The 15,515-nt window shown below is 46.9% G+C and overlaps 1 protein-coding gene across 1 annotated transcript in view; it reads right to left on the bottom strand.

Moving 5' to 3' along the window:
• CSMD2 (CUB and Sushi multiple domains 2) overlaps positions 1–15,515 on the bottom strand; it is a 649,885-nt gene that overhangs the window by 406,633 nt on the left and 227,737 nt on the right. Inside the window, exon 4 of the mRNA XM_015134762.3 lies at positions 15,007–15,201. Within this exon, the coding sequence (XP_014990248.3) occupies positions 15,007–15,201 (195 nt within the window). The remainder of the gene's footprint in view (positions 1–15,006; positions 15,202–15,515) is intronic.

The raw sequence follows: 15,515 nt of genomic DNA, 5'->3' as shown, positions 1-15,515 counted from the left end.
GAAAGGGACATGCAGAGATGACAGAGCTGGGCTGGGCAGGACGGCAAGAGCTGGACTGTGAAGGTCCTTGAATGCCAAGTAGAGGAGCTGAGGTTCTATTCTCCTCCCCTCTTCCTGCTTTGCTAACCTCAACCCAGCTGCCCAGGCCCCAGGAAGCAGGAAGGGGGAGAAGGTAGGCAAGACTGGCCTTGCTTGGCTTTAAATCCAGTTTAGTGGTGCTGTTGATTCGTTTTATCAAGTTGCACAGCATTTCTGCCTTGAGTATCTCTCTGGCAGGAGGCTATGATGTCTGACATCTGAGGCAGAGTTTGTCTCCTTCTGATGTAAATAAATTCACCGCGAACATTACCAGGGAGATAAGCCACAGGAGCCAGCCAACAAACGAGAGATTTGTCAATGTTGTTCCCAGCAAGCATTGGGCCCACTGGTTCCCGACAGTCCTGTCACTGGCGCTCACTACACCAGGTGGAACTGTCTTCAGCCCTGGGCACAATGGCTGAGTCTTGACTGTACTGGGGAAAGGGATCATGGTGAAGGAAGGGCCTTTTACCCCGAACCTTCAAAAAGGTGTAGGAGTGTGCTCAAAGGGAAGAAATAGAGGGGTTCCAGGCAGAGCAAACAGGCCCTCAGAGGCAAGAAGGCCTGGAAGGGCACGCTGCTTGGGTGAAGGCCTTGATGGGGCTGCCGAGGTGTTTGGACTTTCCTCTGCAGGTGCAGGGGAGTCACGGTAGGTGTGGAGAAGAGGGTTTTCAGCAAGAAGTACAAGTCCAGACCTATTTTAGAAAGATGATTTGGTCCCGTAGTAATGGATGAATGATATAGTTTGGTGTCCGAGGAAGGTGGCCGGTGGGGAGACCAGAGACAGAGAACGAAGAAGAGGTTGTTCCCATCATCAAAGCTGCAACTAGGGAGGAAGGAAAGAGAAGCAGCAGGAAGTGATTTAGGAGGCAGGCTGTGGAGGAATGAGAGGGTAAGGTCTCCAACAGAAAATGGATGGTGAAGGAGAGAGCGGAGACAGGGACGCTAGAGGAGATGCAGCTCTGCAGGAAGAGTGATGGCCCTTCCTCCCCTGCTCTTCCCTACTCCCATGTTGAGTGTGAGATCCTGGGGAATAAACAGATGGGGATACCTATGGGTCTGAGATCCCAGAGACTGTGAGGCAGGGAATCAGCAGGACAAAGAGGGAACCTCCCACCACAGGAGTGGAGAAGGCTGGGGACTGAACAGACATGTACGGAGCAGGCAGAAGCAAAGATACCTGAAAGAAGAGAAGGTGGGAAGGGAGGGGCACTCAGGTGAAAAGTGAGCAGGGACCAAAGAGAAACATTAGAGGGAGGGAGTGGCTCAGGAGCTGCAGAGCAGGCGCAGCCACTCTGTGTGGCCAAGTCTCTAATCAGGCCCTTGGTCCACATGGTCTCATTTAATCTGGACTGCACAACCAGGTGGACAACAAAGAATTCCAGAAGAAACGCAGGTCTTGGGGGAAAGACAGTGACTCCAGAGCCTTCTGCCTACCTCCAGTCTTAGAAACCCAACTAGATATTCCACATTGCTCTCAAACCCAACCCAACCAAAATCAGTCTCATCCTTTCCTCCCAGAAGCCTAGCCTTCTTCCAGACTTTCCCATCTTGGAGTGTCAGCACTATTCACCCACTTCCTCATGGCAGAGGCTCAGGGGACATCCTCAACTCCTCCCGCACCCCCACATCCAGCCAGAGACTCACCTGGCAGTCATCTAAGTGGCTCTCAATTCTGTCCCCCGCCATCACTGCCATTGCTCTACCCCAAGCCATGTCACACTCCAAGTTAACCAGAGCCATGAAGCCCCCTCCTGGTCTCCAAGCCTCCTTCCTCCTCCAGCCCATCCATCTTTTGGTTTTGCAGTTTCTAAAATTTTATTTTTAATTGACAATAGTTGTATGTCCTTATGGAATACACTGTGATGTTTTGATATATGTATGTATTGTGGAATGATTAAATCAAGCTAATTAACATATCAATCACTTCACACACTTTTTTTTTTTGCATTGAGAACATTATCTTGGAGCACTCCTTTAAAAAGCTTTATTGCTATAAAATATTTGTACACTTTTATGGGGTATATGTGTTATTTTTTGACATGTACAGTAGGTGATATAATTTGAATGTCCCTCCCAAGTCTCATGTTGAAATGTAATCTCTAGTACTGGAGGTGGGACCTGGTGGGAGGTGTGTGGGTCATGGGGAGGGATGCCTCATGGCTTGGTGCTGTCCTTGTGATAGTGAGTGAGTCATCTCGAGATCTGATTGTTTAAAATTGTGTGACACCTCTCCCTCACTCCCTCTCTTGCTCTTGCTCTGGTCATGTGAAGTGCCTGCTCCCACTTCACCTTCCGTCATGAGTAAAAGCTCCCTGAGGCCTCCCCAGAAGCTGAGCAGATGCTGATGCCATGCTTCCTGTACAGCCTGCAGAACTATGAGCCAATTAAACCTCCTTTCTTTATAAATTACCCAGTCTCCAGCATTTCTTTACAGCAATGCAAGAAAAGCCTAACACGGTAGGTATAATGATCCAGTCAGGGTATTTAGGACATCCATCACCTCAAGAGTTTATCATTTTTATGTGTTGGAACATTTCAAGTTCTCTCTTCTAGCTATTTTGAAATATACAATACATCGTTGTTTTAACTATAGTCACCCTAGTCTGCTATTGGACATTAGAACTTATTCTTCTTTCTACCTAACTCAGGGGTCCCCAACCCCTGGGCCGTGGACTGGGACCTGTTAGAACCTGGGCTGCACAGCAGGAGGGAGTGTTGAGCAAGTTATTTAATGCCTGATGATCTGAGGTGGAAGTTTCATCTTGAAACCATCCCTCACCTCCTGTCCATGGAAACATTGTCTTCCATGAAACTGGTCCCTGGTGCCAAAAAGGTTGGGGACCACTGACCTAACTGTGTGTTTGCACCTGTTAACCAACCTCTCTTCATCCCCTACATCCTCCAATCCTGGACACACACAGCCTTCCCAGCCTCTGGAACTATCAATCATTCTACTCTCAACCTCCATGAGATCCACTTTTTTAACTCCTTGTATGAGTGTTAGGTGATATTTGTCTTTCTGTGCCTGGCTTATTTTACTTAGCATAATGACCTCCAGTTCCACCTATGTTCCTGCAAATGACAGGATTTCACTCTTCTAAAAAAAAGAAATAGAGATAGAGTTGTGCTGGACATTGCCCAGGCTGGACTTGAACTCCTGGGCTCAAGAGATCCCTCGCCTCAGCCTCTCAAGTAACTGGGTCTATGGGCGCATGCCACTGCACCTAGCTAAGTTCATTTTTTAACAGCTGAGTGGTACTCCACCATGTATGTGTGTGTATATATGTATATCACATTTTCTTTATACATTTATCCAATGACGTGCACTTGTGTTGATTCCATATCTTTGCTGTTATGAATTATGTTTCAGTAAACACGGGGGTGTAAGTATCCCTTTGATATATTGATTTCCTTTCCTTTGGATAAATACTCGGTAGTGGAATGGCTTGATCATATGGTAGTTCTATTTTTAGTCTTCTGAGAAATCTCCATACTGGTTTCTATAGTGGCTGTACTAATTTATATTCCTACCAACAAAGTATAAGGGCTCCCTTTTCTCCATATCCTTGCCAACATCTGTTGTTTTTTGCTTTTTTAATAATGGCCATTCTAACTAGGGTAAAATGATATCTCATTGTGATTTTGACTTATACTTCCCTGATGATTAGAGATGTTGAACATTTTTTCATATGCCTGTTTGCCATTTTTATGACTTCTTTTGAAAAAACATCTATTCATGTCCTTAGCTCACTTTTTAATGGGATGATTATTACTATTATTATTTTGCCGTTGAGTTGTTTGAGTTACTTGCACATTCTGGACATTAGTCCCCTGTCAGATGAATAGTTTGCAAATATTTTCTCATCTTTAACAGGTTGTCTTTTCACTTTGTTGATGGTTTCTTTTTCTTTGTAGAAGCTTTTTAGTTTAATATAGTCCCATTTGTCTATTTTTGTTTTTGTTGCCTGTGCTTTTGAGGTCTTAGCCATAAAATCTTTGCCTAGACCAATATCCTGTAATAACTCCCCTATGTTTTCTTCCAGTAGTTTTATAGTTTCAGTTCTTAAGTTTAGGTCTCTAATTCATTTTAGGTTGATTTTTGTATATGGTGAGAGACAGGAGTTTAGTTTCATTTTTCTGCATATGGTTATCCAGTTTTCCCAGCACTATTGAAGCAAGTGTCCTTCCCCTAATGCATGTTCGTAGTGCCTTTGTTGAAAATCAGTTGGTTATAAGTATGTGAATTTATTTCTGGACTCTATTCTGTTCCATTGGTCTATGCGTCTGTTTTTATACCAACACCATCCTATTTTGGTTATTATAGCCTTGTAATATATTTTGAAGCCAGGTAGCATGATGCTTCCAGCTTTGTTCTTTTTGCTCAAGATTGCTTTGGCTATTCAGGCTTTTTTTGTTGTTCCATATGAATTTTAGGATTGTTTTTTCTATTTCTGTGAAAAATGACACTGGTATTTTGATACAGATTACATTGAATCTGTGGATTGCTTTGCAGCCTCTATCCATTCTTCACAGAGGCCAGAGTAATACTGGAAAGCATGGGCCTGATTACACCACTCTCTCTGCTGGAACCGTCAATAACCCCCATTGTCACTCAGGATAAAGTGGAATACCCGATGACTCACAAGGACCTTACAGGGCCTTGCCTCATGCCAGTCTCTCCTTCCCTATTATCTGTAGCCACCCTGGCCTCCTCGCAGCTCTTCTGATTCACTAAGCATTGCCTTGCTCCAGGGTCTCTGAAAGTGTTATTTTCTCTTTCTGGAAACTTCCTCCCTATCTCGTTGGGCCTGACTGCCCCCTGCCCTCCGCCTTTAGGTCCCAATCCAAGTGCTGCTTCCTCAAGGATCTTTATAGAAACAGAATAACCCCTCCCCCATCATATACTTTCTAAGTACCACATATTTTGCCATCATTAATGATTTTCCATAATTAATTGATCAATTATGTCATTACTTAGTTAACATGTAGATAGTAAACTCCATGAGAACAGAAGCCATGTCTGTTCTGTCCCGAGCACCTAGGAGATTTCCTGGCATATAGCAGGCACTTGACTAATATCTGCTGAACAAATAAATGTAACAGGAAACTGAAGCTCAGAGAGGTTAAGTAGCTTTCCCAAGGTCACATAGGAAGTGGCTGAGTCAAGATTTCAGTTGAGTCTCTCTGGTACCAGGATGGTGGTCTCCTCTGCTATAAGGCACATCCCTGCTTGACAGTGGTTTGGTAAGCCATCCCGAGATTTTCAAACTTCCCAACTGTAGGCAATGATTTCTGGACTGTGCTAGAACTGAGGACTTGAGAACTTGAGATCCTCTGGCCAGAGCTACCAGTCTCCCCTTAAGGTGGCACCTTTACCATTTTAGCCAACCCTGCCTCTTGGGCTCATCTGACACCCTGGCCCTGGCATCATCCTGTTTTGATTGAAGATCCTGCAAAAGCTGTTTGGAGGTTTTCTCACACTTTAAACAAGGCATCATATTCCATGGTTACAACTCCAGAGTCATAAAATACAACCTTCAGCTGACACTATAGTCCTAAAATATTCATTTACACTCTTTCTCCTTCTCTGGCAATGGGCATTTTGCACCACCATTAAGTCATGCATATTCTGAGGTGCAGGTGTGTTATGCTGAGAGTTGCCTTTCCAAGTTTATGACTTTATTTACGATCGACTTAAGTTCTACGGAAATCTCTTCAATTAACCATAATTTTAGAGAACTATCCCTCAATCCTCTTTGATATCTGTTAACTCTACAATGACTGACAAATTTCAGGTGGGAAACGGAGAAAACAGGACATTATCCTCTCCATTTCAGGCCAGCTCTAGGGTACCATCTTGCATGCCTAGAAGATTTGGGGTTCTTGGAATTAGTTTCTGTTCATATCATCTTCCCCAGGACCCCTCAGCCTCTGTGGAAATGAAGATGCCAACAGGCCCCAAAGGAGAAGCCACCATCTTGCAATTCCAGTGCAAGACTGACAGCACCAGGGCAGGAGTGCCCCAAAGCTGCAGCCCGCCCCCTTTTCTTGTGGTGAATCGTTCCGTGTGCCTATCCATGCTGGGGCCCCCATAACTTGCTCAACTTCTTCAGTCCCCTCTTCCCAGGGACTTTGGACTCTGCCCATTTATCCTTGGCTTTATCAGTGACACTCCTTAAAATGAAGAAATGACCAATTCCGAGAATATCACTATTGCCCCCAGACTCCTACAGTTACAGCCACCTGAGGTATCCTTCTGAGGGGAAGAATGTAGACAGGACATGGTATTTGATTACATGACATTTCTTATTGCGCTTTCATTATGGGCCAGGCATTGTGCAAAATGCTTCACCTGCATTTTCTCCTTTAATCCTCAAACCTGCGAGAGCACAGGTATTATCATGCACATTTTACAGATGAGGAAACAGACTCAGTGAGTTTTTAAGACTTCTTGTGGCCACATAGCTACTAAATGTTGGAGCTAGGGTTTGAACCCAAGACCTTGTGACTCCAGGCCCACACCATTACCCACCTATTTCTCTGCCTCCTGGGCCTCAGTCACTGTAATCCTGTTCCTGACATAGGCTAGGAGCAGGCTCCTGGAAGCAACAGGCAGTGGAGATGGGGTTTTCCAGGCATGAGACGCTTCCTCCTGCTCCTTTGTCTTCTGCCTAGGGGCCTTTGTGCTGCCTCAAAAGTGTTAGCTCAGCTACTGGTGCTCAAGTGGAGGTTGGTGAACCTTGGGTCTGGCTTTCTTCATAGGATGGAAAAGTAGTTCCCAACCCCCACCCTGAAGCAGCATCTGCCCAGCAGAATAACCTCAGGCCCTTTGCCAGAGGTGTCTCTCCTGAGGAGTTCATGGAACAAGTTAAAGTGGAAGGTCAAGGGGAAATCACAAGACACTGCCAGTCCCTGACTGGTGGAGCCATGCAGTGAATGCATGCACCTGCAGGCCAAGCTCTCAGGCCCTGAACCACCAGGCTGGAGAAGCTCTGGAAATCACAGCGTCATTGTGAGTCTCCTGCTGTGGGCCAGAGGCCACCATCCTTGCCTGCAGTGGAGGGTGGTGGTCAAGATCATGGCTGTTAGGCACATGGACTTGGGCTGAATCCTGGCTCCACCACTCTCAAGCTATGTAATCACAGGCAAAGCACTGCACCTCTCTGGGCCTCAGTTCCCTCATTTGTAATAGGAGGTGACAATACCTTAACCTCCTTCAGATTTGTGAGGATTAAAACAGGTAATGCAGGACCTGGCACTTAGTTAGGGCTCAATAAATGGTGGCCAGTGAGGCTGTGGCAGTGAGAATGGCAATGATTGATACCCCTCACTGGGTCATAACCATGAATAGGCCCTCTGCTATGTGCTTAGCATTTATTAATGTGAACCTCACTGCCAACTTATGAGTTAAGTACCATTATTATTCCCATTTACAAATGAGAAAACTGGGGCATAGAGAGGTTGAGTAACTTGTCCAAAGCCACTCAGCCAGTGGGTGTAAGTGGCAAGGCCAGGATTTGAATCCAGGTGACTGGCCTCCAGAGCCCATGTTGTGAAATGTTCTGGTATAGTAACAGTAATTGCAAAGGTGATGGAAGGCTAGTGATCCCAGCAGTAGTAGAGGTATCCTATAGTAAAGAGTGGCCTTGGGTAGCTGTGGTCCCTGCTAAGGCCCCAGTGCTCAGAATCACTCAAGGTGCATAGTGTTTAGTGTCTTCTCCATGTTGTTAAATTTGATCAACACAATGGTGTCCAGCATGGAGTGCCCAGACCCTCTTTGCTATCTACAGTGTTGCCCTTTTTTTTTTTTTTTTTTTTTGAGATGGCGTCTTGCTCTGTCACCCAGGCTGGAATGCAGTGGTGTGATCTCGGCTCACTGCAAGCTCCACCTCCCGGGTTCACACCATTCTCCTGCCTCAGCCTCCTGAGTAGCTGGGACTACAGGCGCCTGCCACCACACCCAGATAATTTTTTGTATTTTTAGTAGAGACGGGGTTTCACCGTGTTAGCCAGAATGGTCTCGATCTCCTGACTTCGTGATCCGCCCGCCTCAGCCTCCCAAAGTCCTGGGATTACAGGTGTGAGCCACCATGCCCGGCCCAGTGTTGCCCTCTTATGCCTCTCCCAGATACCTTTCTAGCATAGGACTCCTCCCAGATGCAGAATTAATGCCCCCATTTGGATGTCTCACAGGCATCTCAAACTTTACCCGGACAAAGTGAGCTGTCTTGCTTCCCCTTAGGGCACACACTTCCTGCCCTCTGTGCCAGTCATCTCCATCTTGGTCATTGGCATCCCCACCCACCAGCCCTCCAGAAAAAGCCTCGGAGTCAACTTTGATCCTTTATTCTATCAGCCATCCAATCCATCCCTAAGGTCTGTTGGCTGTACCCCCAAAGCACAGCCCCAATCTATGCATGTCCCTCCACCTCTACTCCAGCCACCCTCAACCAAGATGCAGCATCTCCAGCCTGGTTGCCCATAATAGCTGCTGCCTAACTGGTCTTCTTATTGTGCCTCTTGCTCAGCTAGTATCCAGCATGATCTTTTTAAAAAATTAAGTTAAATTGAATTAGACCTCTGCTTCAAATTCTCCCCTGGTTGCCCCCTGGACTTAGAACCAAGCCTATACTTTTTTTTTTTTTTTTTTTTTGAGGGATGGAGTCTCATTCTGTTGCAGTGGTATGATCTCAGCTCACTGCAACCTCCACCTCCTGGGTTCAAGAGAGTCTCCTGCCTCAGCCTCCTGAGTAGCTGGGATTACAGGCACATGCCACCATGCCCAGCTAATTTTTAAATTTTTAGTAGAGACGGGGTTTCACGATGTTGGTCAGGCTGGTCTCAAACTCCTGATCTCATGATCCGCCCGCCTCGGCTTCTACCTTCTCACCCTGCTTCACCCCATCCCTGCCCTCTCCGCCTACCCCTCACTCTACTTTTGCCACAGGGGCCTGTTTTCTGTTCCTCTAGCATGTCCAGTACTTTCCACCACCTCAGAGCCTTTGCACTTGCTGCTGCCTTTGCCAGGAATGCCATTTTCCAGATTTTCATACAACAGGCTCCTTCTTGTCATTCAGGACTCATTTCAGAGGCCACCTCCCCAGAGAGGCCTCTCCTGACTGCTCCGTCTAAAGTTGCCTTCCTCATCACTGGCTAAGACTTTATTTCCTCATAGCTCCTACCACCACCTGAAATTTGTTTATTTGGTTTGTGTATCTGTTTTCTGCCTCCTGGTTGCTAGGAGATCCAAGAGATTATGGAATTTGGTCTGACTTGTTCATCATTGTAATTCTGAGCCTAGAACAATATTTTGTACTTAATAGGCAGTCAATAAATGATAATTGAATTAATGACTGGCTGGCTCATAACAGGCACTCAAGAGAAAGTTGTTGAGTAGCCAAGTGAATGAATGAGGATGCAATCATCCCTGTAAGGCTGCTACTTGTGTCCCACCTTTAAAACTCAGAGGGGTTTAGCAGCACCCTGGCAACCACACAGCTAGGGGCTGGCTTAGCTAGGGCTGAACCCAGGCCAGTCTGTCTCTATGTACTGTCCATACCTGACACCGCTGCTTCTGTTTCACATTCTGCAGGCTTCTTCCCCTGGGGCCAGAAAATTTGGAATACAGCTCAGCACTTGCAGTCCAAGCTTCTGCAGACCATAGTCCCTCTTCCCCAGGTATGGCTGCAGCCTGCCATGTTTGGCTTGAACCTCAGAGGCCAAGCACTTCTTGCTCTGGCTAGCTTTCTCCCTACCACCTGCCTCTCAGTCCCCAGCGCATATGAACTCCGCTGCTTCCCCATACAGCCTTCTTTGATCCAGGGCCAATGGCCTTCACAAGTCAGAGGCCTGTTGCTGAAATTCACATGGTCTTCCTTCTTGTGGATCAAAGAGATAACACAAAGCTCAGCCCCTCCCAGGGACCTCTGCCTTTGAAAATGTGCCCGGTGTGACACAAAGTGAAGGGAGGTCACAGGCCCCACCTTCCCTCTGTCAGCTGGACCGAGTCCTGATGGGTCAGGATCTTTGGGATGGGCCTCCTTGGGGGTTGGCCTCACACCTGCTCCCTTCTATTCCCAGCTGTTCCTTATTCCCCCAACTCCTAGTCTGTGCTGTGTCCCCAGACCAAGTCCACCCTCCAGCTGGGCACATGACATTTCCTAGATAAAACAGACACATACGACTCTCCAGTCTGCTCTAGGAAGCTTTGGACTTAAAGAGATTGTCATTCAGAGCTACTGGGCAGGTGGGGTAACCCAGGCTAGTAATTTCCCTTTTGGGCTTGTATGCCAGCACGATTCTGATGGTGAATTAGACCCATCCAGACAGCCTTTCATTCAGCAAATATTTACGGACCACTGCCCAGTGGATGAGGTTTATCCGCTCGCAGATGCCAGCTCTTGAGAGTTCTACATGAGAGGAAGAAAGGCCAAAAGGCTTTTAATGCTTCCCAAGTATGAACCCGTTCACTCTGGCATGACCACCGCTGCTGGCACAGGATGGGTGTATGGTGGGTACTCTTTGTTCCTGTTTAGCTTGGCCTCCTAAGGAAGAAGGGTTTGGGAAATCACTTTCGTAAAACCACTGACATTATTGAGGATGTTTCTTAGGATATTCTTGTAGCCTGTGGGAATTAGAATAGAGAGATGAACCTGAAAGTAGGGAGGTGGCTGGGGGTGGGGGGAGGCCCTAGGGTGTCTGAGAGTAGGAGAGCCATTTTATTCTCTCCCAGCCTTTGAGCAGAACCACATCTCAGTCCCCTCAGGCAGCAGGGGGCTGGAAGCCCTTCTGGAAGCAGGACTTGACATCCTCAGCTGGCTTCCCTAGGGCGTTTGGAAGGGAGCATTCTCTGGTGTGGCTAAAGCGGAAGCTACTTAAAATAAGTCTAAGAGACAGACTAGAAAGATTGGGGTGGGACTCTTTCTGGAAGAGCCTTGTGCTCCATGCTAAGGAATCTGAACTAGACCCTGTCAGTGATGAAGAGCTACTAAGAGACTGAGCCGCTTAGTTTTGTCAGATCTGTGCCTTAGAAAGTTCTCCCTAGCAATACAGGTAGGAATGGGCTGGTGTGAGCAGGAGAGAACAGGGGCACACCTGCCTACAGAGGGCCAACCTGCAGTGAGGCAAGTGAGAGACAAGAGGGCCTGGACCACCATCTGAAGAGCAACAGAGATGTGGAGGGAGTGGGCTGGTGCAGAGGGACATGGGGGCCAATGAAGCGATGTGAACAGCAAGAAAAGCAAGAGTGTAAGATGCCCTGAGGGGTCCGGCTTGGCCACTGTTGGTGGGGACACTTCACTGAGCTGGAGAAGACACAGCAAAAAGAGCAGGTTTGGGGAAAGCAGGAAGAGAGAGGTTTTCATGGGCCAAGTTTGAAACACAAGCTGAGGAGAACTTCAGCACAGTTCACTATCCACGCGGGCCTGAAGCTCAGGACAGAGAATGGGGTTAGAGGTGGGGATTGGAGAGTTGCCCCCTAGTAACAATTACAGCAACATAGTAGATGAGAAATTCCAAGAGATGGAAGAAGTCCCCAGAGAAGAGGCCACGCTTGGCCCACCCGTATTTAAGGGGAAGGAGGGTGGAAAGTCAGTGAAAGAGAAGGAGGGAAACAATCATCATCATTTCAGAAGACGAAAAAAGAACTGGAAGACTTCAGAGAGTCGTGCCACCAAAAGACATGCCACCTCCGCCCAGGCCCATGAATTTCTGTGTGGTGTGAATGCTAGAAGAGTGGTATCTCTCCACCCTGCTCCTTCCCACAGAAAGGCCAGCCCTTGCTGCCTGCTGGGCCTGGACACAAGGACACCGGGTTGTGAGCCTTGGTCAGACCTAGAAGACCCCCAAGAGGTAGAAGACCGCCATGAGGTGCCCCTCATCATCACTTATCTCTGGCTGATGGGGTAACAAAAAGATATGTTAACATCCAGCCCCAGAGTTTCTTATAGAATGAGAGTTCTCTTTGTTCAGGAAAATACTACCCTATACCTAAATAGCTTGGATGAGGAGGGGAGACATTAGACTGCAAGGAGATGACAAAACCAAGAGGAAATCAGGCTCTTGTGCCTAAGAGGATGACGGAAATTCTGAAATGGGCTCAAGATGCAGGTGGCACCAAGGTGGAAGAGTCTGGAGAAAGAAGAGAGGGTACAATGCACATTACAGGGAACCTGGAGTCTGCCAAGACAGAAGCCAGGGAGAAGCTTCCCGGGAGGAGGGGCCAAAAGACTGTGAGGCTCCTGGTTGCTCATACTTTCATTTTAAGTCATCTGCATTGCTAAGATGTAAGCTCCTTGCATTGCCACACCTTCCATAAAGCCTGAACTACATGCAGACGCCTTCATTGGTGTTTTTGGTTGTTGGCTTGTATTTTGTCTTTTGGAGAAGTGGGGGATCCAAGAAAAATGGACCCAGTTCCCAACCTAAGTTGGCAGAGCAGAACCAAGGGAAGGGAGACATGGTAGTGAATTCAAGGTTCAGAGGAAGCTAAAGCTGACAGATTCCTGGAGATATTAGGAGGGTTAGTGGATTTCCACCATATTAGCATGGGATATTGCTGCAACTTATACTTCACTAAGCAGAGTGATACCCTCACTGCATCCGATAATTAGATTACATTTGTTTTTGGATTTTATCTTGAACAAAATAGCATGACATTTACAGTGCTGCAAAAAGAAAAAGAACTGCAGTTTATATTTCCTAACTTAGACACTTGATTTTATTTACTATCATATGTCAGTTCTATCGTCATTTCACAACTCTGACACCCTCCTTGGAAGATCAGAATGTTAACTGTAACTTCCTCAAGGCGGGGGTGGGTAAGGATGGTATAAGAAAGGGCAGATACAGCAGCTTTCAGGCTGTGGTTAGGCCACACACCTGTGTGTAGGGGCCAAGGTCTCACCTGATTGGTTTGGTAATTCCTGAAGTCAATCATGGAAAGAGGCAGGCCCTGAGTTAGGAATGGAGCCTGGGAAGGTGGGACTTAGGAAATCAGGAAAGGGAACTCTAGTTCCCTTGCCCTCCACCAAGAAGGCTCAACATGGCCAAGGCCCATTCTATTGGTTGAGGAGAGGTAAACAAAGGTGAAGTCAAGTGGCGACTCAGATTGATTGGCTGTGGCTTGCCTATTGGGAGGGAATTCACAGCTGTGTCTGGACTCAAGCAGAAAGGGTGCAATGACCAATTATGTCCGCCATGGGAGTGGGAAGAAGGGAAATAGGTATACACGCCATGTAATTTTTATCCTTGGTGTCAATAACAAAAAGTGTGTGCATGTGGCAGGAAGAGGGAGTTGCTTATCCCTGGAGCTAGCCTATTATAGTAATTACAGAAAACCTTCCTCCAAAAGAAAAGTAAAACTTGAACTAAGGAGGACCTACTTATTCCAATGACTTCTCAACTCCTGGAAATGTTCCTCCTAGACTGATATATGGATGTTCAGGATCCATGGAATTTAGAGATGAGCGTTACTAGAAGAAAAGAGTGGTCAATAGTGCAAAGGTTTCTTAAGAGGTCAAGAAATATAAGAGCCAAAACAATTCCCATCTGATTTGGCAAAATGATGCAAATACTGAGGGCAAAGGCCAGTCTGCAGAGGAGCAAATGAGAAGGGAAAAGGAGGGACAGGGCTGGGTGGAGCTTCCAAGATGCTGAGCTATGTAGATGGCATGGGAAATCTTACAGTGTGATGTGATTGTTTTTCAAAGGTGGCTAAAAATTGTCTGCATGCATCATAATCTCAATTTACGTACATATTTGTAACATATGCTTATGTGCAATATGTATGGAAGAAGATGGAAATGAAATACATTAAAATTATGGTTAAAACAGGTAAATTTTCTTTCTTCTTTATTTCCTTCTGTATTTCCTAAGCATTTAAAAATGATCACGTGCCAGGTATGGTGGCTTATGCCTATAATCTCAGCACTTTGGGATGCCAAGGCCTGAGGATTATTTGAGCTCAGGAGTTCAAGACCAGCCTGGGCAACATAGAGAGACTCTGTCTCCATGAAAACAACAACAACAAAAATTAGCCGGGCATGGTAATACATGCCTGTGGTCCCCGCAACTCCAGAGGCTAAGGCAGAAGGATCGCTTGATCCCAGGAGTTTGAGGCTGCAGTGAGCCATGATTGTCACTGCACTCCAGCACGGAGGACAGAGGAAGATCCTGTCTCAAATAAAAAAAAAAAAAAAGAAAGAAAAGAAAAAGAAAAAGAAAAAAGAAAAAAGAAAAGAAAAGGAAGAGGAAAAAAAAAAAGATTGTGTAAGGAATAGGCTGGGAGTAGGGTGACAAATGTCTCTGTTGCCTGAAACTGAGAGGGTTTCCAGGATGCGGAACTTTCAGGACTGAAAGTCGGAAGGTCCTACGCAAATATGGACAAGTTGGTCATCCTAGCTGGGAGGCTGAGGCATAGAAGAGTTGTTTTTCTAGGGGAGGGGGTTCTTGCAGAAAAGAGATTTTGAGCATATTTGGAAGCTGAGAGGAAGAAACTATTAGATAGGGAGAGAGGCTGAATTTATAGGAAAGAGAAAAGAATAATTCCTACAGTGAGGTCAGTACGAAAGCTGTTGGGAAAGTGATCTGGCTTCCACAAGAGGAGAGAGGGTCTGCAATAGGAAGAGAAATGATGTTTCTTCTGAGACAGGAGGGCTAGAGGTGAGGGAAGACTGGCTACATATAAGTTTGTTGATGCAGGAGAAAAAATGAGGGAGCGCACACCTGAGGGTGAGGAGGTCAGGTGAGGCTGAAACACCCCTAGAACATCTGGGGCCCCTGAAGACCCTCTGTGCTGTCCAGACTTGGGCACCTCCCTCCCTGCTGGGGCGTAGCTTTCCCCTTTGAGACTGGATGTCACTGGAAGCTCCAGCATCCCCTTCCAGCCACCGCCCCACTCCGTCAGACCCCTCTCTGGCCACCTACCTCTGCAGGAAGGCAAGGGGAAGTCCCATGTGGCGCTGTTCTCAGAGCCAGCGTGGCAGGTGAGCACGGCGTGGCCCTCCAGGAAGAAGCCAGGGTTGCAGCTGTAGCGGACCTTGTCACCGAGGTTGAAGGTTGAGCCCTGCTGGATGCCATTGGGCAGCCTCCCTGGGTTCCCACATGTGTGGCTGGGGAGAACTGTGAGGAGAGACAGAGAAAGAGACAGGTAGCCTGTGAGTTGGGCTGGAGACCTGCCGGGTTTTCTAGTAGCATCTCCCTAGGTCACTTGGGCTTCCTGGAACTCATTTCTTCTGTGAACAGCATTGCCCACTGCTGATCTGCCCGCTTCTCAAGGCTGTGGATTCCCTGAGAATGGGTTACTCAGAAGAGAGAGGGGTTACTCAAAATCTCACACATGAGATTTACAACTGGACGTCCAGGTTTCTTGCCTTTTCTAATGTGCAGCCATGGATGTGAATTATGTCCATCCTGATCACTAGAGATGCAATCCC

This window comes from Macaca mulatta, chromosome 1 (assembly GCF_049350105.2).
Source record: "Macaca mulatta isolate MMU2019108-1 chromosome 1, T2T-MMU8v2.0, whole genome shotgun sequence".
In the NCBI taxonomy this organism is placed as follows: Eukaryota; Metazoa; Chordata; class Mammalia; order Primates; family Cercopithecidae; genus Macaca; species Macaca mulatta.
This window is presented reverse-complemented; position numbering and strand designations above follow the sequence as displayed.